At 38.1% G+C, this 26,723-nt stretch overlaps 1 protein-coding gene across 2 annotated transcripts in view; it reads right to left on the reverse strand.

Moving 5' to 3' along the window:
- Window positions 1-4,502: 4,502 nt before the first annotated feature.
- Window positions 4,503-26,723, reverse strand: part of ESF1 (ESF1 nucleolar pre-rRNA processing protein homolog) — a 34,735-nt gene continuing 12,514 nt past the window's right edge. For both annotated transcript variants that reach the window (XM_058181775.1, XM_058181785.1), the window contains exons 8-14: window positions 24,685-24,838; window positions 21,639-21,800; window positions 17,135-17,256; window positions 11,675-11,765; window positions 9,318-9,382; window positions 6,865-7,014; window positions 4,503-5,104 (exon numbers count right to left, since the gene is read on the reverse strand). In XM_058181775.1, coding sequence (XP_058037758.1) covers window positions 4,817-5,104; window positions 6,865-7,014; window positions 9,318-9,382; window positions 11,675-11,765; window positions 17,135-17,256; window positions 21,639-21,800; window positions 24,685-24,838 — 1,032 coding nt within the window. In that variant the 3' untranslated portion in view covers window positions 4,503-4,816. The remainder of the gene's footprint in view (window positions 5,105-6,864; window positions 7,015-9,317; window positions 9,383-11,674; window positions 11,766-17,134; window positions 17,257-21,638; window positions 21,801-24,684; window positions 24,839-26,723) is intronic.

The raw sequence follows: 26,723 nt of genomic DNA on the forward strand, positions 1-26,723 counted from the left end.
CTGGGTTGGCCAATTAATTTTCTCATGGGTTCGTATAAGAAACTGGGACTACTGTGGAGGGCTGTCATTCTGTTGCCAATGCTACAGGCTGAAGAAAGATATGGCCCATGGGCCATAAAATGCCCAGGCTTAAATTACAGTTTATTGCTCATTCATATTTCACCAAATCGGCTCATTATGATCTTGAATAAGGCTTGAGCCACGGTGGCGCAGTGGTTAGAGTTCAGGACTGCAGGTTACTTCTGCTGACCGCCAGCAGTTCAAATCTCACCAGGCTCAAGGTTGATTCAGCCTTCCATCCTTCCGAGGTGGGTAAAATGAAGACCCAAATTGTTGGGGTCAATATGCTGATGCTGTAAACTGCTTAGAGAGGACTGTAAAGAACTGTAAAGTGGTATATAAGTCTAAGTGCTATTGCTATGTTAGACCAGAAATTCTTAATATGTCTTCTAGTTTTTCAGGATGGCATCCAAAAAAATATTACCTGTATGTTACCTGCAAGTGTAAAAAGCCCTAGGTCAGAAGAAGCTATAAGCTCTATAATAAATTTAGTGGTGGTAATAATCAGGATTCCAGACAGAAATGTTTTTGTCAAGCTTCATCCAAACCATTTCTCAAACGTGGACTAGGAGGCAAAGATTCAAGAACACAGATCATTTATAAACTACTTTAATTAGTATAATTAGTATAATTAGTATAATGGGCCGGGATAGCTCAGGCAATAGAGAAGCCTGTTATTAGAACACAAAGCCTGCAATTACTGCAGGTTCGAGCCCGGCCCAAGGTTGACTCAGCCTTCCACCCTTTATAAGGTAGGTAAAATGAGGACCCAGATTGTTGGGGGGGCAATAAGTTGACTTTGTAAAAAATATACAAATAGAATGAGACTATTGCCTTATACATTGTAAGCCGCCCTGAGTCTTCGGAGAAGGGCGGGGTATAAATGTAAACAAAACAAAAACAAAAACAAAAAAAAAATTCAGTGTGCTACCTTTCTTTTTTTAAAGCCAAATTTCTATTGGAATAAACTAATGTATGCCAGACTAAACATGAGAGCAAACATGAGTCTGAGCTGGGATTGCTTATATTTGCAATGCATTTCTGTTCCAATTCTATTATTTAATACATGCTATCATTTTTAAAGTGAGTAGTAGAACTTAGTGCCAAAAACTTTCACAAAGGGTTTTCCTTTCAGCAAAATGAAACAATAACCAATGTATTGAACCTATCACAGAAATCCTAAAGCCATTATCACATTATTGGTTCTCTAATAGCAGAGGGACAGGTTAACTATATACAATGGGGAAAAAAGGACAATTTGGACAACTGTCATTTATCTTCTGCATCCTGCTTGATTTCAACTATACTTGTACTCTGGGCAAGGAAAACGAAAAAGCAATTGAAGCAAACTGTGGGTTGAGATATGATTATTTTCTTTCCAAATTTAATAAGTAGAAATATTTGTTGCTTAAATAAGAACACTTTCTGCACGCACCCTCCAGATACTATTCTAATGCCTCAAGGGGAATGAGTGTGCAAATTCCATTCATGACATTATGAGTGAAATAACTTACAACTGGGTTGGCCAATTAATTTTCTCATGGGTTTGTATAAGAAACTGGGACTACTGTGGAGGGCTGTCATTCTGCTGCCAATGCTACAGGCGGGAGAAAGATATGGCCCATGGGCCATAAAATGCCCAGGCTTAAATTACAGTTTATTGCTCATTCATATTTCACCAAATCGGCTCATTATGATCTTGAATAAGGCTTGAGCCACGGTGGCGCAGTGGTTAGAGTTCAGGACTGCAGGTTACTTCTGCTGACCGCCGGCAGTTCAAATCTCACCAGGCTCAAGGTTGATTCAGCCTTCCATCCTTCCGAGGTGAGTAAAATGAAGACCCAAATTGTTGGGGTCAATATGCTGATGCTGTAAACTGCTTAGAGAGGATTGTAAAGCACTGTAAAGTGGTATATAAGTCTAAGTGCTATTGCTATGTTAGACCAGAAATTCTTAATATGTCTTCTAGTTTTTCAGGATGGCATCCAAAAAAATATTACCTGTATGTTACCTGCAAGTGTAAAAAGCCCTAGGTCAGAAGAACCTATAAGCTCTATAATAAATTTAGTGGTGGTAATAGTCGGGATTCCAGACAGAAATGTTTTTGTCCAGCTTCATCCAAACCATTTCTCAAACGTAGACTAGGAGGCAAAGATTCAAGAACACAGATCATTTATAAACTACTTTAATTAGTATAAAGCTCTTGATGCTTCTAGTCCTTACAGCATTTTTAAATAAACACTCAACCAATTAGAAAGCAATGTAAATCCACTGACTTTATAAAACATTAGATTCATGTGACATCGATTGGTTCCCATGTGTCTGTGGAGATATTTCTTGGCACCACCAGGTTTTTTTAGTATTAAAACAATCATTTTAATGAAAGAACTAGAAAGCTGTGATATAACAAAACAGCCAGTCAGCCTCTAGATATATATCTATTTCAATTTTGAGCATTATATTTCCAAGACTGCCTCTAGGTCTCAGATTGACTCCAAAAGGTTCTTGAAAATGATTTCTGGTTGCAACTTAGTGCTTTGTTTGGGAGTATACCCAACAACCCCAAAAGGGGACAAAGGCCCATTGAAATAGTGGGAAGCATTATGCAAAAACTGTGTGATACAGCTGAAATGTTCTTTAAAACCAGTGACTCATCAAGAGATTCAAACATGCTATTTAGATCTTTAATCTAATTGGCTATGTGTCCCTAGCATCTATTTGTTAATAGTCAGTGACAGCCATTTTTGCAAAAGTACCCATAAATTCAAAATATCATCATCCCTCTAACAACTGTTCAACTGAAGACTAGATTAAAAATAAAAGATTGCAAGAACAGTGATTGGTCTGGAGTTACCCTTAAACTCTAGGCATGCCTCCCCTAAACTGAGCATTCTTTGAATATATGACTTCAGCTTCCAGCTTTCCCACCACCCATCCAACTTATCTAGTAGCACCTAAAATTTGGAATAGGTTTTCAAGACAAAGATTTGTGGCCCTAGCTGGGCAGACCTTCACACTGGCAATGATTACTTTAAGTCAACATATTACTTCTGTAGATTACTTTTCTCGGGCTTTTGACAACTTGCATTGTTATAGTTGTTCTTTTAACATTGTTGACTGTTGGTTGTCTTTAATAGAGAAGGACAGGGCGGAAATCAATAGTGTGAGAAAGCAGGGCTCCGAACAATAACTTCAAATGCTCTTGGGGAAGCAAACTATTTTTATGGCAGACAGATTGTAAACCATGTGTGTTTTATGCATTTCCTCAAATGAAGACGGTAGAAACTCTGCCATGAAAATGTTCCAAGTAAGTCCTGGGCTGGACAAGTCCAAATACCTGTGGTTCCTCCAGCATGCTCATATGTCAGATCCAAATGATTAAATCTTCCCTAGGAGTTTCCTTAAGCCAATGCTTTTAGAATGAAAATCTCCAAGCGGTCAGTGCTGTCAAAGGTGTGATTCAAGCACATATTTCAAGCCAAATTGTATTATAGCCATTTGTCTTGTTCCTCTCTCTTCTGAGGCTACATATAGGAATTCAGTAAAGTTAAAATCAATATATGCCATATAAATAGAAAACATTCAGCTTCAATTGAGTTGGGCAAAGAAGAGGTCAGCATTCCACCTCCCTGTGCTGCAATTCAAATGAAAGGTAGGTGTGCCTAAAGTTTGGTTTAAGTTCGGTATGACAGCTAAAGGCATATGGATTATCATACTGAGCTCAGTTCCAAATGATAAGATGTTCAATCCTTCTCTGGATCAAATGGATCAAATGTCACATGCAAAAACTTCCTAGATAATCCTAGTTTTGTTTAGCTGCTCTAAAATGCCCTCATTGCAAGAGCACTCCTGAATTGTGTCTTCTGGCATGAGAGGGAGAGAGAGAATACTTCAACCGGTACATAGAGCAACCTGTTCCACAAAGACTTGAATATAGCAGCCGGTCTCTATTTATTTTGAAAATAGAGGATGGCGTTGCTTGTACTATTTTGCTTGGCAATCAAGCTTGTTTCATAAATTCAGTCCTTTTGGAACAATCAGTTAAGACATTCAAGTCTTCAAGTGCAGATATATGCATCTAGCAATTCTCAGAAAGGAAATACTGAATTATCTAAATCTGCGAGAATATTGATTCTTGTTTGCACTGTCAGCCGTTTACCACATCCTGTAAAATTACAGAAGAACATATTTTGAAGGAATAATCTGTATATTAATGATTAGCCAGAACACTGAATTGTACAGCAATTTGATAATGTAAATAGCTTGTCAGATTCTTAATTTCAATTTTTATGTTTGAATTAATGTAACATTTAAAAGAACCATGACAAACTTCAATAAATCTTTGAATTTTTTGAGAATTGAATGTAAAATAAAAAAGTACCGTACAACTTTAAGCACTGTGTAATTATTCAATGCTAGTCACAGTAATAACAGTCACATGCTTTCTATTTAATCCATTTTATTAATGTGATTACAAATATCCAAAATATTTTCTTCATTTAAAAATGTTTAAGAACCAATCCCACAACATGCTATGAAAAGAAAACAATCTCATTTTTTAATATAACTGAAATAAGTTCCATTTGCTTTTAGGATAGCTTCATTTGCAATTCCTCTGGCAAGATTTTTATAAGCATTGAACTTGAACTGGAAGAAAAGGTGAAGAAAGGTTCACGGATCCAGTGGGGCTTTTTTAACCTAAAATAAATTGTGTCTTCTTTGAAATTCCACTTCATCTTCAAACTCTTCAGTCAACTTACTTAACTTTCTGTTTCTTCCTTGCTTGAAACTGCTCTGTTTTATTCTTGATGGATTTGACTAGCATCGACAATGCAGGATCTAGAGATGTTTTGGCAACAGGTTTCTTCTCTGCCACATTGTCCTGTTCTCCTTTCGATTCAGTTGACCCTTGATGCCTTCGGCGAGCTTTCTCCTCTAAAATCTTTTGCACTGCTTTTGTTTTCTTAAAGTTTGGATCGGAAGGATCCAAATTATACAAATGGGACGTATACATGGCTTGAAATCTGGCATCATCAACATTTACCTGCGAACAGCAATAAAGGAAATTTTACTTGCCAAAGGAAAAATAAGAAAATTGTAACTATATCATGGAAGATAGATGTTGCTTAAGAGGACAGACTGAGGGAGTAGTTCTCACGAATGTTAAATACACAGACCAAGAATCTGCCAAGAGATCGTATCTTTCACAATATGCTAAATATGTTGGAGCATGTCTTACCCTACATGAAAATACCATTCATCCCCTGCAGTCACATGACTGGATTTTAGCCCTTGGCAATCACCTCACATTTACGACTGGTTGCAGTGTCCCATAGTTACATGCCTGCAGTTTGTTATATTTTTTTTTTACCTGTTTCTGGCAAAAAAAACCTATTTGGAAGAATGGTCTCATACTTATGACCACATGATTCACTTAATGACCACTGTAAAAACAATCATTAAAGTCTGGTCATGTGGATGCCTCAACTTATGTCTGTCATGACTTACGACTATTTCTTATGACTCTTCTTATATAAGAACAATATAGAAACCAAGCCCATGATGCTCTCCTGAAAACATATGAAGAGCAACTTTTCTAATCAATCTGTATTCCTGTATTTCATAGACCAAGAGCTGATCTGAAATGGTCAGAGAAGCCATGTTCTATAAACTTTAGAATTCATTCTATATACGACCCCTATTCCTCTTTCTTGCATACCAGCAGAATTATTCACAACTGCACCTTCCTAAAATACTAGTGTACACTAGCAATAGAATTCTTATGCAAAAGAATTGTGATATATGCTTCAATTTCTATTTTGTTTTTATAAAGACACATTCCTTTTGCTAAGATGGAAACAGTGTGGAGACCTGAACCACAGAGCCAACAGATTTATTGTCTGTGAAATATTCTTGGAAACTACTTATGTGAGACAACCACAAATGCATAATGAAAGTATTTTTCAAGAATACATTTTCAGATAGAAAATACGAGGGAATTCTTTTCTGAATGAGAAAGATTGGTACTATGGAAATAAGGTATCATCAGAGAGAAAAATTACAGGAAAAGGGATATAGGCATTATATTGCATGTAAATATTTCTGTGGCTATATATATTTAGATTGACAGAATGAAAGTGGATGAGAACAAGAATAAAAGTGGAGAAAAATATCAAACTTGGATTTGTTCTTCATAATTACAAACCTGTGTGTTGCCGATTAAAAGTGAAGGAGTTCCTTTAACTAGGCCTGTTACTGAACCACCTTTCACATGAACTGCAAAAGTTAAATCAATGGTTTATATGCTGTTGTAGAGAGCCAGTTTAATGTAGCGGCAAAGAAACCACTTAGTTTAGGGTAGAGGCCTAGAGACTTGTGAGTTCTAGGCTTCCCCTAGGCATGGAAGCCAGTTGGGTGACTTTGGGTCCAGTACACAAGATGGTGGTGGTGAAAATAGAAAGAAGGAGTATGAGGTATGTTCACTACCATGACTATAAAAAGGGTGAGATATATCATCATTATCATTAGCCTCTTTCTATTCCATTTACCTACATTCTACCTATTCATGAAAAGAAAAGGGCAAAGGAAGAATAGGTACCATTCATTCCTATTATGCCCAAATAAGATTTCAGGAGTAAAAGATTACTTGGGGCTTAAGTGATATGGGGCAATTTATCAAAATAATGGGAATGATAATAGTAAAATATATTTTCATGTTAATAGCCATGTGGTTATTAGTGTATATTAATTCAAAATGATTCGTGTGTTTACTACATTTCAGAAAAGGGAAGCCCGTTGTGTTACCTGGAAGTCATCTGTCACCAGTTCCTCCTTCTTCATTAGCAGCTTCTTTTTCCTTTTGCTCAGGTTCTGCTGTTCTACAATCTTGTCATAATTGAAGTGACACCTTTGCTCCTCCTCATCATCCATCATCAACAACAAAGCCATTTCAGCCTATTACAATCAGAACAGAAAGGCCATTTGTATCCCACTTCAAGTAATACAGATTCCAGATGTTTCTATATCTCTTAGTCAAAGACTGAAGTGCTAATGCGAGACTGGGACAATCATAATAGCTGATCTATTTACAAAACATTTTTATTAGCAAGGATAGGAGCGCTTTATTATAAAAGGGAAAGAAAAAGCAATTAATAGCATCACCCACGCTGCAATAAGACTAGATTAAGAATTCTAATCTCTGTAATTTATTTGTTATGCTTTTAAAACAAGCAGCTAATCTTTTTAGCATACTTTTTGGCATATCTATATATCTACAAATTAAGCATTTGCATTTACACATGGTAGCTCTAATTGTGCTTATTAAAAAGGTAAAAGTAAAGGTTCCCCTCATACATATGTGCTAGTCGTTCCCGACTCTAGGGGGCGGTGCTCATCTCTGTTTCAAAGCCGAAGAGCCAGTGCTGTTCGAAGACGTCTCCATGGTCATATGGCCGGCATGACTAAACGCCAAAAGCGCACAGAATGCTGTTACCTTCCCACCAAAGGTGGTCTCTATTTTTCTACTTGCATTTTTTACGTACTTTCGAACTGCTAGATTGGCAGAAGCTGGGACAAGTAACGGGAGCTCACCCCGTTACATGGCAGCACTAGGGATTCGAACCGCTGAACTGCTGACCTTTCAATCAACAAGCTCAACATCTTAGCCACAAAGCCACCGTGTCCCTTATTGTGCTTATTAAATATGTTCAAAATATTATATATTCAAAGTCTTTTTGTCTTTTTTTTAATGCTTCAAAATGTTGATTGTCTGAAACTGAAACATTTTGACTTGGAAATACTTTGAATATATAATATTGTGCTTATTAGATATGTTCAAAATATTATATATTCAAAGTATTTCCAAGTCAAAATGTTCCAGTTTCAGACAATCACCATTTTGAAGCATTAAAAAAAGACAAAAATGGATGTCTCACTACTATAATCTAACTGCACACAAAGAGCAAATCCTGGCTCATCCTAAACAACTAATCAAGGTTTTATCATTGTTTAAATTGGAGGCACCACAAAACACTGCAAACGTTACTGGGGGAAAAAACACTCTGGAAAAATACAACTGCGAACTACTTCCACAGTGGTGCAGAAATACAATATAGAGTTTTTCCTCAAATCACTAGAAATCAAGCTCTATTCAGACTTCACCAGTACCTTAACATGGCAGGCAACATCTGGCAATTGCTTAAACATGATCACAAATAACAGACATTTCAAAGCAGCCCCGTATTGTTCCAAACGTATGCAATATCATGACATGAGGTGGAATGTCCCTGAGGAAACATTTTCCATTGCCTTTCACACCGATGCTGGTGATTTTTAAACTGATTCAGACTACACGGCAAACCCTTGGAACATCTTGCAAGTATAGACATTTCAGAAACGAGAAGAAAGAAAGCTGACTTTCTGAGAAAGTCATCCTATGATTTATTGTTAACAAATCTGGCTAATACAAGAGAATCATTTCACAAAGTGACATCCATTCTCCCAGTGAAACTTCCATCTCATGTCTTTTTTTAAGGAATAAGAAATAAATTCTATTTTTCTATTAGGTTTTCCCAGCCACTAATTTTCATTCATAGTCATTTTAATCTATGGGGGGGTCATCCTGATTTCCTACAATACAACATCTGCTCCTCTCTCTTACTGTTTAGACATGAATTGGGACAACAAGAAAGAGAGAAGGCTCCCCTATTTCTCTCTGAAGAAATTTTAAGCAGTTCCCCTTCCCAAACATCCATTTTCATTTGATCTTTTCTTTTCTGATGGATCAAAACAGCAACAGTGAAAATGAAAGCATATTATATTTGGACACTGGAATTTTTCAGGCTTGCTTGCTCAGGTCTCCTCATCAGTGGCATTCGCCAGAAGTAAGGTTTCAACAAAAAGGGAAAAAAACAGCTAATCCTTTAGTGCTGCTACAGCCAACATTTGTACCAGTCTTTTTACTACTGGAAAGACCCACATGAGATACGTTCCTAAACTGGGACAAGAATGTAACTGCCATTAAAAAAAAAAAAAGGGTGGGGGGACATTTTGGTTAATTCCTGAAAGTGATTGTGTGTCTCAAAGAGTGTAGCCTCACATCTATTTTCAGCCTTAATGATGCACTTGTTTGTTTTCATATTTGAGGTATTGGTATCTTATGAACAAAAGGCAGGTTCTGTTTACCCCAGACAGCACAAGTATTATTAAAAGTATTCATTCCTATATCTAACATTAGTATTCTTTAAAGTGATTCCTACCTTCTGCTTTTCTTCATCTTCATCTTCTTCAACAACTTCTCCTTTCTTTAATGTTTTATTCAAACCTAAGCAGAAATAAACGTCAGGTATTAAAATACACATAAATAATGGTCTGTAATAGAGATAATAGAAAATTTTCTGAAATATCAGTCTTTAAAAACACAATAGAATTTATCTGTGGAAAATAAGACACGAATCATCTTCGTGGGGAAAAGGTTTAGTCGGAGATTATTTTCTTCAAAACAAAGGACTCCTGCTATAAAAGGTGGCCTGAAGTACTTTAAATGGTAACATTTACCCCAATAGCATTTTTTTTAAAAAAATTCTGATATTCTTAGGGGATACAAATATAGATCTCACAATGGTGCAAAGTCTTTTGAAAAGAGAAAAAGGAAAAAGAGAGAAGGGGGATCCACGCTAGACATAAGAAAAAAAAATCTCAAACCATGTTTCAGGAAGTAAAATAAGCAAATGTAACATCAAGTGCAGTAAACATTATGTAAAAGCTGTTTTTTTCTTTCTTTCTCCCTTGGCAAGCACATAGGAAATATCTGTAAGTAATTCATTCAAGATGCTTGTTCCTGTATCAAAGCTATATGAAAAACTTTTGAGAAAAGCAAACCGCAATGCTGTGTGTCTACCAATATATAGAGACTTGGTTTCCAAGGCTAAAAAATAATACATTCATCATCTTGCAGATGGCTTTTTTTTTTTTTGCTAGAAAGTTGAATATATTAACTATACAAAACAATGTGATGCCTTTCATTCCTCTTTAATTTTGGTAAGCTCTGTTTTATAAGCCTATTTGTTCTGAAATCATTGGTTGCCCATAGTCTCAATTCAAGATACCAATTATCACCTTTAAAGCCCTTTGAAGTATACACCATGTATACACCTGTATACATCAAACAACAGCTTCAAAAATCAATAAATCTGCCCCGTCTAGTTTGGTCATTTAAAAAGGCTCTGTTGCAGGTACCTCTCTTTCACCAGATGTGGGCCAGAAGAGAGACCTTCTCAATGATGGCCTCAATTTCACGGAAGATTATTTCTTTGCAGGTATGGAAAGCAACTACTCTAAAGATGTTTCTAAAACCAGCCAAATTAGTGTTGTTCCACTAGGCATTTCACTTTTAGATTAGTTTAATTGAATAGTACCTATTTCAAGATTTCTGTTGTTGATACATAGACACGCACACATGCATGCACACACTCTATTCCTCTTCTGATACGGCTGTATCCTAACCGTTGTGCTGTCAGCTTTGGAAGCCACATTAACAACGGAAGCTTCCACGCTGCCACCTTCTTGTATGTGGGAAAGTAGGAGGGGGGATTTAGTAGAGGGAATGTAGTTAGACAAAATAGCATTCTTTTTTTTGGTCAAGGTCATGACAGTTTTGCATCTGGAGAAGGAGTGGCTGGAGTGATATCTTGAGATGGGACGGATGGTGATCGGACAATGTGATGGGCTGATGGGTGAAGGGGATGGATTTGGGGATTTTAATTTACTGAGGGAAAACCCCGAACTCTCAGATTCGGGTTTTCCCAGGTGTGTCAGTCTACCTACTCCAATAAATGGAACTTTGAGAAGATGCTTGCCTCAGAGGTTTTAATTGGAGTTGGGGTTTTCTGGAACGCTGACACGTGCATTTGGGGCTACAAATAAGCAAACAAACAAGCAAACATAAAAATCTACCTACACTGCTTAATGGGTAGCTTTCAATAATTAAAAACATGAAAAGCACAATTTAGAGTGCTGCACAATTTCTGTAATGTACTTGTCTTGGCGTTATTTTATATAGAAGCAATTTCCTGAGAAGGCAAATTACTTTTGAAATCAGGAGCCAGTCAAAGCAGCTTCCAGAGTATAAAATGCAAGGGCACCATCTCTGAAAATTAAGGAACCCTGCTGGCTACACCTAATAAATTCTATTAACAGTTTCACCCACAGAGCTTGAGCGTCGTTTGCAGTTATGTGTTGAATTTGCCCTATCACCGTACAATAAAGCATTTTTGGTATATAATCACATTTCACTTACAATTTTTTTTCTACCCTGATTTGATATGATTTACTAATTCCATCCCTCTCCAGCAATTTCAAATGAACCAATAGCAACAGTAGCAACAGACAAAATTAGAAAATCCTGTTATTTCCGCATTATTCAAAAATGGTTCAGAAGTTTTTCTGCTCTTATTCCTACTTTTAAATAACAAAAAATGATTTTTTAAAAATACATAAAACAAGCACAAAGCTGCCAAAGGAGCAGCGACTGCTTTTGTCAGAATGTCTTGGATAAAGCATTTGACATGTACTGTATCATCTTTAACAATATAGGATAGCAAAACTGACATCTAACCTTGTCTCCCAAGTTCCTCAGCAAAATATGGATCATTCAAATCAACATCAGATGGACATTCATCTTCACTCAGCGTTTCCTTAACAGCAGCCTGAAACAAAACACACTATATTTTCAGTATTAAATACTACCGGTAGTAATATGATTAAATACATCAAGCATAAATTATTCAAACAAGTTTCAAGAAGTAATCCCAAGGCACAAACCCTTCATAGAGGAAGAAAGTGATTTCAAACAATTGCATTGCTGAGATTAAGACAACCAAGGGCTATAGGCATCTATGTAGACAGCTTAAGAAATGCTTTATAAGGAAATGTATGATAAAAATTGAATTGCTAGCACAAAATGATGCAGGATTGCCATATATATGTGTGTCTGTGTGTATGTATATGTATGTATATGTATATATACACACACACAATGAAGCAATGCAAAAAAAATTAATACAATATTTTTTGTTAGTGGAGAATGTATAATCCATTCAGTTCACTTTTATTAGAAATGTTGGTAACCCAGTAATTTTCAAGGATCAAAAAGTGGCATAGGTCAAATTTGTGTACTTAATTTCTCAATGTTCAGGATAATCCTGAATTTCTGAAACATACCAAGATATTATGCAGGGACACTTCTGTTTTTATTATGTTTAAATTCTTTGTCTTCTTGGTCTTGTTCAATGTTTGTAACAATTCAATAAGGCAAGTTTGAGGCAGCTGAACACCGTGCAATAAATTTCATATCTGCATAAAATGCAATCCTGGATCTCTTTAGTCTTGTCTGAATCTATGGGTAAAGAATCGAATGCCTTACAAATACCTTAGTTCTACAATAATTTACAACTGGCCACACAGGAGTTCTCACATCAAAACATTAGAAGGGAATCTCATTGCCTATCGTTATTAACTATTAAACTAGGTATCAGTTGGGCTTCATGCAATAAAATAAGTTTGTCTTCATGCCATTTTGATGAACCAATGTGAAATCTGGGGACCAGACCAGTTTATAGGTTAGCAGAGTTGGGAAACAACAGAACTTATGGCATGCTATGAATTCATATAGAAATCAGTCAAGAACAAACACCTTGCTTAAGAGGCTCTTGTTCGTGGAGGACAAGAATTTATTATTGGATTCTTGTTTTGTCCTACATTTTGATGGCTCATAAACTGTCTAGTCAAGAATGGTCAGAGAATCTACAATATTCAAATCCATTCCCTATTTTTTAGTGAATGAAAACTGTGGTAAACAAGACACCAGGATCTTTGCAGGAATATTTTCTGCTTTTCTTAGACTAAGCTACCGTTTATTCATTACATATCACAGCTCCTTCTCAGAATAAATATTCCATGGAATGGAATGCAAAAAAGGAGGGAACGTTTTCTAAAGCTAGGAATCATTTCAACTACAAGTGTCTTGAAAAAGGGTGGGAAAGATAGGACAATGCTTTCTAAAAACGTATTTAGAAACACAGATTAAGTTTGAGTTTATGTTGAGATAATCACAACATGATCGTGTGGGGGAATGTAATGACCATAGCACAAGTTTGGATTAAAGAGACACTTGACTTAATGTTTACTAAATGGTTATAAGCAAGTCACTATTTCTCATTTTAGTGACTCAGTGATGCCATGAAGATAAAATGATAGACCCATTTATAAGATCTAGAATGGAGGAAAAACAGATTATTAATGTGAAGAAGTCAATAAATAGCTCTTAAAAATATATAGCAGCATGAATCTGTGTATAGGATGGAAGGCTAGAGGACTCAAGCTTTTCTCCCAGAAGCACTTTGCATCTTCAGAATCTGACCTTATTCATACTTTGCTGTAACAGCTTGGTAGTTCCTGCTCTCACTACCTATCTTCTCGGAAACCCCTCACCTGGTGTATCTGTGAGAGATAGACTATTAAAATGGAAAAATGATGGGGGGACACACAGAGTTTATATAGCATAAAGGTGGGAGACTAGGTGTTTCACAGCCCTCCTTTGGGATACAGATCACTCTCACAACAGGTACCCTAATCAAAATCAAACTTTAACGTGGCACATGAAACCCCACTTATCTTTAAGAATTTTACAAAAACATATGCTATGATGAAGATGATAAGATGAAACTAATTTAATACACAGCATGAGTGTTGTGTCTGTGCCCCCCGAGCCGGGCCCCCTGCCAGAAAGTGACTCGGAAAGTGAGGGAGAAGGGCCATCAGGACTTACCTCTGGAGCACCGGCTTCCCTGGCTCAGCTCCAGGAGCCAGAGGCAGGCCAGGTGGAAGAGATAACGAGGCCTCCGTCCCCTGACTCTTCCCACCCCAGGCCATGCCTCCAGACCCGGCTGATGGCAATCAGGCCTGGCTGGACCCTAGGTTTCGTAGGCAGGAGAGGCGGGAACAACAGAAGCAGGGGTGGGGCAGGCCTAGGAAGTGCTGAGTCACGGAGCCACACCCCACAGAGTATAAAAGCAGCCCCAGCTGCTCTTCTGCTCCGTGATGAGCAAAAATTGAACTGAACTATTTGATTCATGGAGAAATGAGCTGAACTCTTTGACTCTTGGGAATTGAGCTGAACATTCAGCCTGGACTGCTGACTTCCTGGTTGCCTGGCAACCCCAAGATAAAAGGGAGACTTTGGCAGGCAGTGCAGATTCCCTGCCAGGACTGATATCAGCCGTGAACTCAATTACCGAGTTTAGCCAGCTCGCGTGGCTGAGGCCGGGAGGGGACAGAACAACAAAGTAGAAATATATGACTGGGGTTGCACAGAATTACATATTTATATAGAGAAACAAATGTAAGAAATTAGAAGGCTTAACTAATACCACATATTAAAAAAAATTAAATCAAAATTCTTATACCATTTTCTGGCTAGACTTGTTTATTTAAAATAGGTAAATAGGTTTCTGAAACAAAAATTCTTCTCTGGCTTTCCTGGACTATTTCGGCTTCATGTAGATTCCAACCTTTAATCAGGGGCTTAAAAGAACAGAGTTAGTTTTCTCTTTTTTACTGGCCCCATTACTCAACTTTTCTCTTTCATCTGAAAGGATTAAACATTTCTTCAGTTGAAAGGGTGGGATTGGGCAGAATCTGACTGTATACATGGACAGAACATGCCCTTCTTGCTCAGGAAGATATGCATTTTATGTCTGAGATGTGTTCCCCGACATAACTGTTGCTTCTGGAGCTGCTGATACAGTTCTACAGAGGAATTATTGAGTCTGTCATCTGCACCTCTATAACTGTCTGGTTTCTGCAACCCAAGAAAACTGCAGAAAAAACAATTGCTACCAACCTGCTTTCCATTGAGGACCTGTATACTGCACGAGTCAAAAAGAGGGCTGCTGAAAATATTTACAGACCCCTCACATCCTGGACATAAACTGTTTCAACTCCTACCCTCAAAATGACGCTACAGAGCACTGCACACCAGAACAACTAGACACAATAAGTTTTTCCCCGAACGCCATCACTCTGCTAAACAAATAATTCCCAACTATTACTAAATCTGTACTACTATTAATCTTCTCATTGTTCCCATCACCCATCTCTTTCCACTTATGACTGTATGACTATAACTTTGTTGCTTTTATCCTTACGATTTATATTAACTGTTTCATAATATGATTTGATTGCTTATTTGTTCCCTATGATTATCATTAAGTGTTGTACCTTAGAATTCTTGATGATCTTTCCTTTTATGTACACTGAGAGCATATGCACCAAGACAAATTCCTTGTGTGTCCAAGCACACTTGGCCAATAAAATATTCTATTCTATTCTGTTCTGTTCTGTTCTGTTCTGTTCTGTTCTGTTCTGTTCTGTTCTGTTCTGTTCTGTTCTGTTCTGTTCTGTTCTGTTCTATTCTATTCTATTCTATTCTATTCTATTCTATCAGATGGTTATCTAATTTTGTCATCAAAGTTGCTTGATCAACTTTTCCAAAATAAAATACACTCTAAAACTCAATTTATAGAATATAATGGGTTTTTTTGAGGGGCTGACACATTCTGAAGAAAGAAATCCATACGGAATTAACACATCCTCAGAGAAGAAGGTTAATCTTAAAATAAAGACGTGTCTGGAATTTCTACTTTTGACTTCTCAATGAGAAAACTTAATTATGGAGACTCTGAAATCAGCTTGCTAGCAGAATCCCAAATGTTTATTTCTTTGATGGGCTTTCCAATGTTAAAAAGAAGAAAAAAATCAGCAGGGAAAATCTGTCTGTTGCTTAAGATTTTTTTAAAAATACATCATTTTTATTCAGGTCTTGGCAGTTCACGATGGTTTTTCAACAACACTAATGAACATTCCCTTTAGCGATGGAGAACATATCAAGGACATAGTATCAAAGGAGATGTGTCTGCAGAGCTAATACATTTATTTTTCTTTTAATCATAATTTATCTTTCATTCACAAGGCTACCAAAGACAGAAGAAAAACAGTGTTTTGATTTCTTGATGATCAATCATTTGCCTGATCTTATACTCTCATTAACTGCAGTTCAAGTAACAAGAAAGCTGTGGGGTTTCAAATTAACTTTCTAGCAGATAAAAATTCCTTAGAAATATCAAGGGGCTCATTGAGGAAAGTGTTCCATACCAACCAGCTTGATTACTAAAGTCATTTGGAGGGATTCTCAAGCATCCCACTGCATGACAAGGGGCAATTGGGGAAACACAGCTTTTCAGAGCAACACCCTACTAATGGATAGCTCTATTTAGATTGGATCATCTCACACTCACACTGCCGTCTTTTCAATTCCAAGCCAAGGACTCTCATCTCTAAGCTCTAAAACCTGCATCCCTTGGATAAACTTCACATCTCTTAAAGCAAGAGATTAGTAAAATGTCTCTTCTCTGAAACTCCAGAGAGAGAAAGAGCGTGTCACTGAAAGAGGGAAGAAAGAGTTGTCATAGCAAGAATGTACACCAGTGGTTATCTTCATCTAAGTTGATCTGTGGATTCAACCTCTGCTTGCTTTAACTCTGTCAAAAGACTTTCCATGAAAGAATGTAGCCTTCAATAGATAAAAATGCAGATCTGGTTTAGAAAAAACAGTATATAACTAAACATTTGAGTTTTGTTAACTTTTATCAACTGAAATTGTTATTATGCATATATTTCTTCTTCTTCTTCTTTTTTTTGCAAATCATCCACGGTTATCTTTTTTCTCTGAAGGTGAGACATACATATATGAGCAATAAATAAATGATAAACAAATGAAACTTCCCTGAGAGACAACACCCAATACCCATGGGTTCCCTTGCAGTGTGCAGCCATGTATCGGCAAAACAAAACATCAGTTCTGAAAAACAGTCTTAGCTCCCAATAAGCCTAGCCTGAAATGAGTCCCAGCAGAAGGATTCTAGATAAAAGATTTCTGTGTACTAAAATAAGTACAAGTTCTTCAGGGTTCTCCGAAGATAGAAACCTTTAAAACTGTGTAATTTAGGTCATAAATTACCTTTTGCTTTTTCTTCATTTTCCTTCTTTCTTTCTTCTTTTCTAGAAATTGCTGCCAGGGAGTCAGATTATCCTTGCCTTCTAACTTGTTTCTTACCATTTCTTCAGCATTTTCTTTCAAACCTGTAACCAATGAGAGAACACAGGCAGCAGCTCTTTACACCAAACCAGTATTTTAAAATCTGAATGAAATAGTATGTTGCATGAGTATGAAGTTTCACTAACAGGTAAAAAAAAACAACCACCCAACAACCATCAGTGGTGACTTCTTCTGAGTGGTCTGACTGGCACTTACTAAGTTGGATTCAACCCAGCTCTTACTCAGCAAGCCAGATAAACTTGTCCTTTTGAACAATTCCTTGCCACATTTTGTTGAATTCCATCCAATTTTCCAGCCTATCCAATCTGTAGATTGCATAAAGATTGGGGTTTCCAATATGTAAATAGGGATCCGCATACATACCGTATTTTTCGGAGTATAAGACGCACTTCCCCCCCCAAAAGAGGGTGAAAATTTGGGTGCTTCTTATACACCGAATGTAGCCCCGCCCACCCACCCGCTGGCTCCCATCCTTCAGCCTCTCTCCAAAAGGTCCATTTGAGAAGCTGCCTTTGCAAATAGAAGCTCCTTTGCAAACAGTCTTTTGGAGGCTGCAAATGCAGCCTCCCAAACAGAGAACCTCTCAATTAGCCTCCAAAAGCTCTGTTTGCAAAGGAGCTTCTCTTTGCAAAGGCAGCCTCTCAAACGGAGCTTTCGGAGGGTGAAAAAGCAAGGCACAGAGGCCAAAATGGCAACCCTGAACAGCTGCTGCCTTGCCGGACCGGTTCCGAGCTTCCCCTGCTGTACTCACTGGAGTGCCCTGCAACGATCAGCTCCATTTTTGAAGCTGCTTATCTGCCTCAACGAGGCACGTGCGCGCTCGCAACCAGCGAATCTGTTGCTAAACTCTGAGAACAACTGATTGGGGGTATTCCAGAGGCAATCCACCAGCCAATCAGCTGCTCGTGCTAAATCAGGCTAATGTGCTGAAGCTGACCAAACTGTTTGCTGTTTGCTGCAAGGACGCTAGCCAGCTGAATACTGATGGATGCTGGTAAGCAGAGACAGAATTTGTTTTTTCTTATTTCCCCCCACCACCACTACCAAAAATAAGGTGCGTCTTATACTGTGGAGCGTCTTCTACTCCAAAAAATACGGTAGTTGCCCTCTTTCTAGTCTTGGCATGTATATGTTGTTGGTTAATAATGGCATGAAAACAGGCAGCAGAAAATGTATTTAAAGAAGGACTGAAGCAGAGAAAATGAAGCCGTCATTTTTTTTAAGATAATGGCAGTCTTCTCTTGTACCTCATTAATAGTTTTGAAGTACTTATCTTGCAGCTGAATTCAGAAGGAATCCAGATAAACCCATGAAAAAGAACAATATTTCCATCAGAAGAAAAGGTTGCAATTTTTTAATCCTGGTTTAAAATGTCATTCATATAGTTTTTATTAAGTCCAGACTAGTGGCCTGTACTTGGGACTATTCAGAGAAACTACTAGTATATTTCAGATGGTTGAGGAGAGGATAATCTTTTTTTTGAGTGATTTGCCAGAAAATGAATGTTTCACCTTCTACCTTAAACCCTTCAATTTTCTAGGCATAATTTAAGGGAGTGACCATGAAAACAAGGCAGAACTGGTCAAAGGAATAATCACTTACGTTTTATTCATCATTTTAGATTTGTATTTGTTAAACTTGTTTTAGGTGATATGTATTTTTACTTTACAGACTGCAATATTTTTGATTTATACTTGCATGGTTAATTAACCTACCAAGACCAAGTAGGATACCTGATTTCACATGCATATATGAGTACAGAGTTTTTTCTTTTTAAAAAAAACTACTCCGAAATCAGGCCATAGCCATGTTATGATGTATTAATTATACCTTTACAAGAACTTTGATTACAGAAGGGCATCTGAGAAGGTTTAGTTACAAAAAGCTTTTCATATACCGTAAGAGGAAATTAGGGATGCAAAGCTTCGATACGTTAAAGAAAGAAGGCAATAAACCAGTTTCAACAAATATTATAAAATGGCTACATTAAAATATGAAACAGTCTAATTACCTTTGCCATCTGAATTGAGAAGTTGTCTTTTATGGAAATTGTTATGTGAGGTCTTTCTTCTCCACATGTATTCCAGCACAGTGATTTATTTCATATAAATCACTATTTACCTCAGTATCTGAACTGGGAAAGTATAACTTGCAATGGGGAGCCGAACCAGGATAGCTAATAAGCCTGGTTTGACAACAGAAGTGCAACAGCATATATGTGGATTCATAAGCAACTGACATTTAGCAATCCAGACTTTCAATTCTGAGACTTAGGTTAAGAACAACTATGACTATTTAAAACTGTAATGGGATTCTGCAAAAATGATCTCGTCAACAGCTATGTTCTGAAAGCACAAGTTGTTCTTTAAAGCTAATCTGGATAAACAAAAGGAGGAAAAGGAGCTAATCTGGATAAACAAAAGGATTGAAAAACCTACTGGTTTTTCAATCCCAGCAGATAGAGCTCTATCACACCAGGTGTTTGAAACATGATGTGGTACGCAATTTATGATAGAAGCTAAGACAATTTTGGATCAGCGCTCCTCTCCCCCTTTATAGCATGCCAAAATGCAATCAGCCTGTTCTAATCTATCTGCTCTTTGTAAGAAAAGCAACAACCATTATGGTTAGCAAATTAAGAGATCACTGAGATAACTAACAAAACAAATGGACTTTTTACATGTTGATGGCAGCCTTAAAGTGTTATTTTAAAAAGGCAAGGTTAGGTGTTGAAGCATATTTTTCCATAGCAGGAATCCTAAGAAAAAACTTGAAAGAGTTTTCCAGAGAATGAAATCAACTGCTCCATTTGGAAGAAGACAACTTGGATGTAATATCAAGCACAAAGGGAATGAACTTCTGCCATAAATTAGATTGTCTTACAAGCCACTTGCCAAACCATTTCCCAATTTGTCTAAGCAACCACAATGTGTAAAGCTGAAGCACTGTTTAAAGGAAATAAGAGAAAATGGTGAGAACCATTCTCTTGCAGAATGGTTCTCTCTATGCAGAATAGGCCATATTTCTAATGTGTTCATTTGTAATTTTTGAACAATAATTTTCTAATGGATCTGTCACAAAATTAAAGCGCTGTAAATAATGAATTGAAAAGTCCCCCCCCCCCTAGATTTCCCTAGAATTTTGTTACTTTAAAAAAAAATGAAACATTTCCACCAATAGAGAGGGGCACATATTAGTCATTTATTACAGGGGTCTCCAACCTTAGTAACTTTAAGGTTTGTGGACTTCAGCTCCCAGAGCAAAGCTGGCTGAGGAACTCTGGGAGTTGAAGTCCACAAGCCTTAAAGTTACTAAGGTTGGAGACCCCTGATTTAGACTTCACCTAAGCAACAATACGTCACTACAAGATGGGACTCAGATCTTTTCCTAAAGTGAAAAGGCAGACATGAGATTTAGAGCAGAAGAAATGAAAATATGTCAAGAAAAAGCCAGCACTGCTTATTTTTCTTTCTTTCTTCACATGGGTTCTGCATATGCCAAAGCAATTCTCCACAGACCTTGTACAGGTAGTCCTAGATTTACAATTCGGTGGGACCAGAATTTTGATCAGTAAGCAATGCAGTCATTAAGTGTAACTGCACCCAATTTTACAACCGTTTTTACTGTGGTTGTAAAGTGAATCACACGATCATTAAGCAAATTTAGTGTCTCCAGTTCATTTTGCTGGTTAGAAGCTGGCTGGGTCAAGTGGCTGCAAAAAGCTGCAAAACCATCATGAATCCGACTGCCAAGCGCCTAAATTGCAATCACGTGACAGCAAAGGTGGTGCAACAGTCATAACTTTGAGGACAGGTTTTAAGTCCCTTTTTTCTGAGGCTGTCATAAATTTGAACTGTTCTTAAAATCTATTTTTATAAGTTGAGGGTTATCTGTTTTGCTACTCACTATAGAGACAACTCTCAAAAAGATAAATACAGTACAGTATTTGGAGTATAATCATTCTTCAGCTGCTAAACTTTTAATATGTCAAGCTGGGAGTAGTCATGCAGCTGTCATCCACAACTGTTCTGGTGGCAGAAAAACTTTGTTATCCCTAAAAAAATCAGCAATGGTTTCACCCTATCTCTATACCACTCACAGACAACTATCGTAGAACCAAGCTCGTGGTTGACAAATCCATTTTACAACCAAAATCAAAACAAAACAACCCTACAGATGTAATGTAAAATAAAATCTCTTGTATGCTCATGTTCCTTTTCCATAAACTGATATTTAAATACTTTTAAGTAGAATAATTTGACTTAACATTAACTAATCATTAGTTTGATTGCTGCAATCGGTGTATACTTTAATGATAGAGTTTAAGCAATTCAGCCTTTTTTTCAGCGGGGAGAAGAGATCAGAAATGGTCCACCGGTTCTAGAAAAAAGAAACTGTCACCTACCAGGAACCCATTTAATTTCCATTTCCATATCAGTGTCTTGGAGCTTCTTTTCTTTTTCCTGGATACTCCGAAGAAGCTCTTTGTATTTTGCTATCTGGTCTTCCTCATCTTTGGCATGTTCTTTAGGTTTATCGCCATCTGCTATGTCGGTTTCATCATTGCCTTTAAATAAAAGGGAAGTGAGAATCTTTACAAAAATTGTTATATAAAAATTGAAATTAAGTCAGTCATATTTGAAGGGGGGATGGGGAGGAAACCAGGCCAAAAACAATTAGTAATTTCCAAACCTGCAGAGCATGCTTCAGATGAAGTCTAGAGTTTTTCCCCTCCATAACAACTATCTGACAACAAAGCACTTGCACCCTGATTTTCATGTTAAATAAAAAAGACTGTCGTGTCCCACTCCTCCGCTGACGGCCGGGTCAGGGAAATCCGAATCAGGCTTGCCTCTGCAGCTCTGCCCAAAGTCCTAGCAAAGTCCTCAGAGCAGGCAGGAGACCAGTAAGTGACTTCAGCAAGATAAGTTCGACTTTGCCTGACTCAGAGACTGCCAGAAAGTAGATCCTTTATATAGGCCATGGGGTGTGGCTTCATGACTCAGCACTCATTAAGGCCTGCCCCTCCCTTCCTTCTGTTGCCTCCGCCTATCCAGTCTTCTGATGCGAGGGTCACTCCAATCAGCAGCTGTTGGTAATAACCCCCCCTCAGGCTCACCTGCTGTGGAGGAGGGGGAGGGGTCTAGCTGCTCCGTTTGCCTGGGCATGGAGCCAGAGCTGGGGCCGGGGGATGCTCCCTCCTCTGCAGCCTGCTTGGGCATGGAGCCAGGGCTGGGGCAGGGAGATGCTCCTTCTTCTGCAGTTTGTCTGGGCATGGAGCCAGGACTGGGGCCGGGAGGCATACATTCCTCCGTGTTCGGGAGCAGATAAGCAGACCACGGCTGCGGTGAGAGCGGACAAGACACAACAAAGACTGTTCTGATAGCTGTGTTAACCAGGATAAATAAATGAATTTGATCAATGAATAAATGAATCTGAATACCAATATAGATGATACTTGTGCACAGATTTAAAAGTTTACATTGTATAAGTATTAGAATGCAGAATTGATTATAAGAACCAGGTTTAATTCTACCAGCAGCAATTAAAAGAATTTTGGGTAACCAAGGAATGAATGAATGAGGCTTGGGTAGCGATCATAGTATTAACACTGAGATATGTTAAACATTTATTTATTTAGTATATTAGAATAGAATAGAATAGAATAGAATAGAATAGAATAGAATAGAATAGAATAGAATAGAATAGAATTTTTATTAGCCAAGTGTGATTGGACACACAAGGAATTTGTCTTGGTGCATATGCTCTCAGTGTACATAAAAGAAAAGATACGTTCATCAAGGTATAACATTTACAACACAATTGATGGTCAATATATCAATATAAATCATAAGGATTGCCAGCAACAAGTTATAGTCATACAGTCATAAATGGAAAGAGATTGGTGATGGGAACGATGAGAAGATTAATAGTAGTGCAGATTCAGTAAATAGTTTGACAGTGTTGATGGAATTATTTGTTTAGCAGAGTGATGGCCTTCAGGAAAAACTGTTCTTATGTCTAGTTGTTCTGGTTGTTCTAGTTACATAGCCACCTCACAAAAACATACATTTATATAACCATCTAAAAACAATGAAATATAAATAAAAAATAAAATAAACATAATCCTGCTGGAAGCCAGCCCTCAGAGATAAGAGGAAGCTGAAATCTAAGTAGAGAGCGGAGAGGCAATACAAGATAAAGTATGTCGGATGTCTCAAACAAGTGAGGGAAGCTCTGGAAGGCACAGTAGAGGCCGTGCACGAGTTATCTCTAACTCAAGGGCTGAAAATCCTGATTAGATTTTGGCCTGGAGGATTTCAACCCCTGAGCAAAGCCTCCCAGGGTCTCCATACTCAAAAGGCATGTTGCGCTCCTTAATCCGGGATTTCATCTGCTTAGCAACCGCAACTGGGAGTGCTGAGATTGCAATCACCAAGTGAAACAGTCACACGACATCTCACTGATGTTGCTTCGCTCAACAGCCAAGTTTCTGGACTCAATTGTGGTGGTAAGTCAAAGCCCTACTTTTCACTACTTACTTTGATAGATCTGAGTTTAGACATCATAAGGCTCTGTAGTTTGCTTTAAAATAAAAGGGAACGATTCCCCGCTCCTTATGTCCACAAAATAATTGGGGTGGGGGTGGGGGCGGAGAACTGGTAAATCAGAAGCTTGTACAGGTTTATTAACACAGTAGATAACATGATTTCCCATGCGTCTGCCTCAGAAGTTTCACATGCAATTCCTAATGGGTGTCGTGTCCCACTCCTCCGCTGACAGCTGGGTCAGGGAAATCTGAATCAGGCTTGCCTCTGCAGCTCTGCCCAAAGTCCTAGCAAAGTCCTCAGAGCAGGCAGGAGACCAGAAAGTGACTTCAGCAAGATAAGTTTGACTTTTGCCTGACTCAGAGACTGCCAGAAAGTAGATCCTTTATGTAGGCCATGGGGTGTGGCTCCATGACTCAGCACTCATTAAGGCCTGCCCCTCCCTTCCCTCTGTTGCCTCCGCCTATCCAATCTTCTGATGCGAGGATTACTCCAATCAGCTGTTGGGAATAAACCCTCCTCAGGCTCACATGCTGTGGAGGAGGGGGAGGGGTCTAGCTGCTCCGTTTGCCTGGGCATGGAGTCAGGGCTGGGGCCGGGAGATTCTCCTTCTTCTGCAGTTTGTGTGGGCATGGAGCCAGGACTTGGGCCGGGAGGCATACATTCCTCAGTGTTCGGGAGCAGGTAAGAAGGCCCTGGCTGCTCTGAGGGCGGGCAAGACACAACAATGGGGTACAGCATGGGTGTTTGCGAGGAGGATATTTTTTTTAGAAAAAAGAACTGAATGTTCAATTTATGAAAAGCATAATTTAGTAACTTTTAATAAAGATCATGAAAATTGTTAGTACAATATTGTTTTAACACCCTGAACTGCTTAGATGAACCTTTATTAGTTAGCAATACCTTTTTCTTTTGCATCCTCCTCCTCTTCCTCTTCTTCTTCACTTGATGAGGCTAAATAAGCTTGGAAGTCCATGTCCAGAAGTTCATCTTTTTTAAAATTTTTGCTCAGAGAAGTCACCCTTTCTGGATCTGTCTCGTCCCACGTAATGTCTACCTTACCAATAGGCAAGATAAATATGCTGCAACTTATTATTGTAAAACTGCATTGGAAAATCACATAAAAATTGGCTCCTGCACTTCTGTCAACAACTTTGCTTAACAATAGTTTACTGGGTAAACTTCAAATGAGTATTTCCTCACAGGACACGAAGCCATCAATTACAATGGCTAAGCTTGTGCAACATGCTGAGCGAAAACCAAGCCGTGCACATATTGTTTTAGCACCTTATATAAATTCTAGTCACAATTTATATGCATGCTTGCTTATTCCAAAGAAATCATCATATAAATGCCAGTTCCAATTCTGGTTCATAAAATATTCAGCTGTAGTGCTAACAACTGTAATTTACAACCAAAGGGAATCCAGCAAAGCCCAACCTTCAAGCACTGGCAGAATATTACGGAATATTACTGAAACGAAATGTATTGAGTAAGAAATAGAAATCTATGAGTGGCGCGGTGACCTAGAGGTGAAGACACTTGCCTCCCACTGGGAAGGTTGAGAGTTCAATCCTAGGCAGCGGCAAATGTTTCTCTATCAGGGCAGAAAAAGAAAATATCTGCTATGAACTCTGCATAGGTGTTAGGAAGGGCATCCGGCCAATAAATGCTCAGCTCCATTCAGTTGCCCTGACCCCATCCCAAAGATAGGGATTCAAGGTCATAAAAAAAACCCCAGAAATCTAAGGATGAATGAGCCAAAGTGGGAAAGTTATATCTGCCTTTCCTTATAGATTGTCAGAGCAGCTCTAACTTTGGATGGAATACAGCAACCAATACTAGGGAGAGAAGATGGCCAGCAACTGCACATATTACTTTATCCACCTTATTTTCCTTCCCTCAGTTTTATCAATATATTGGAATATTTTAGCCACTTGGGCCTTATTAAAATAACAATAACTGGGACTGATCGTTGGAGACAGGTAAGAAGCTGGTTACTAGGACAACAGACTAAATCATAGAAAGGTTTGTCCAAAGCATTTCCTGTTATGGAGTCTTTCCAGATAATAACTAAATACATTGAGTTATTTCAGTCCAAAGAACGAAGTTTGAAAACAGACTTCCATTTTTAAATTAAACATTCAGGTTCTTCTTATAACAGCCTTGCAGCTATTGATAGATGGTTCATTTGTAATTTATAATTTGAGCTAGGACTTCTCAAAACTTAAGCCCCATAGAGTGGCCAATGGTAGGAAAGGATGGGAACTGCTCTCCACCCAGAGAACCAAAGATTCCATCACAGATTCACTGGACTGAAGACTAAGGCAATGAATCCATGTGTGTCACTTTAAAAAAATGCTCCCCTATTCCACCACTAACTGGAAAAAAAATCACTAAAAAGGAAATACAAGTAGTCTTGGTATATACAGTATAATATATCCAAACTTAACAGATGCCAGACCTCAATAAACAAGCAAAGATTTTCATGCATCAGTGGGTTGCACAAGGCTTTCTGTTACTTCATGTGTTCCCAAAAAGGCACACTGTCTTTTGTGCAAGCATAAGTTGTGCAAGTTTCATTGGGTTTAGGTTGTCTCCTCCATAAATTTGCTACTGCTGCTGCTGCTTCAATCATTGTGCATCCCACAGGGTAAGCTGTGAGCCATGCGAAACCCACAGAAACTCCATTAAACAAAGAGGAATCCACAAAGACCATGCAGAGACCATCTTTATGGGATGAAGTGCTTGCGGAAGGAAAAGGACAAATGCAGGCTTTGGAATTTTTAATTCCCATAGACTGAACTCCTGGTTCAAATATACAGGTAGTCCTCAACTTACAACAGTTCATTTAGTGAATATTTAAAGTTATACCGGCACTGAAAAGTGACTGATGACCATTTTTCATACTTAAAGACTGTTGCAGCATCCCAACAGCCATG

The sequence above is a fragment of the Ahaetulla prasina genome, chromosome 1 (genome assembly GCF_028640845.1).
Source record: "Ahaetulla prasina isolate Xishuangbanna chromosome 1, ASM2864084v1, whole genome shotgun sequence".
NCBI lineage: Eukaryota > Metazoa > Chordata > Lepidosauria > Squamata > Colubridae > Ahaetulla > Ahaetulla prasina.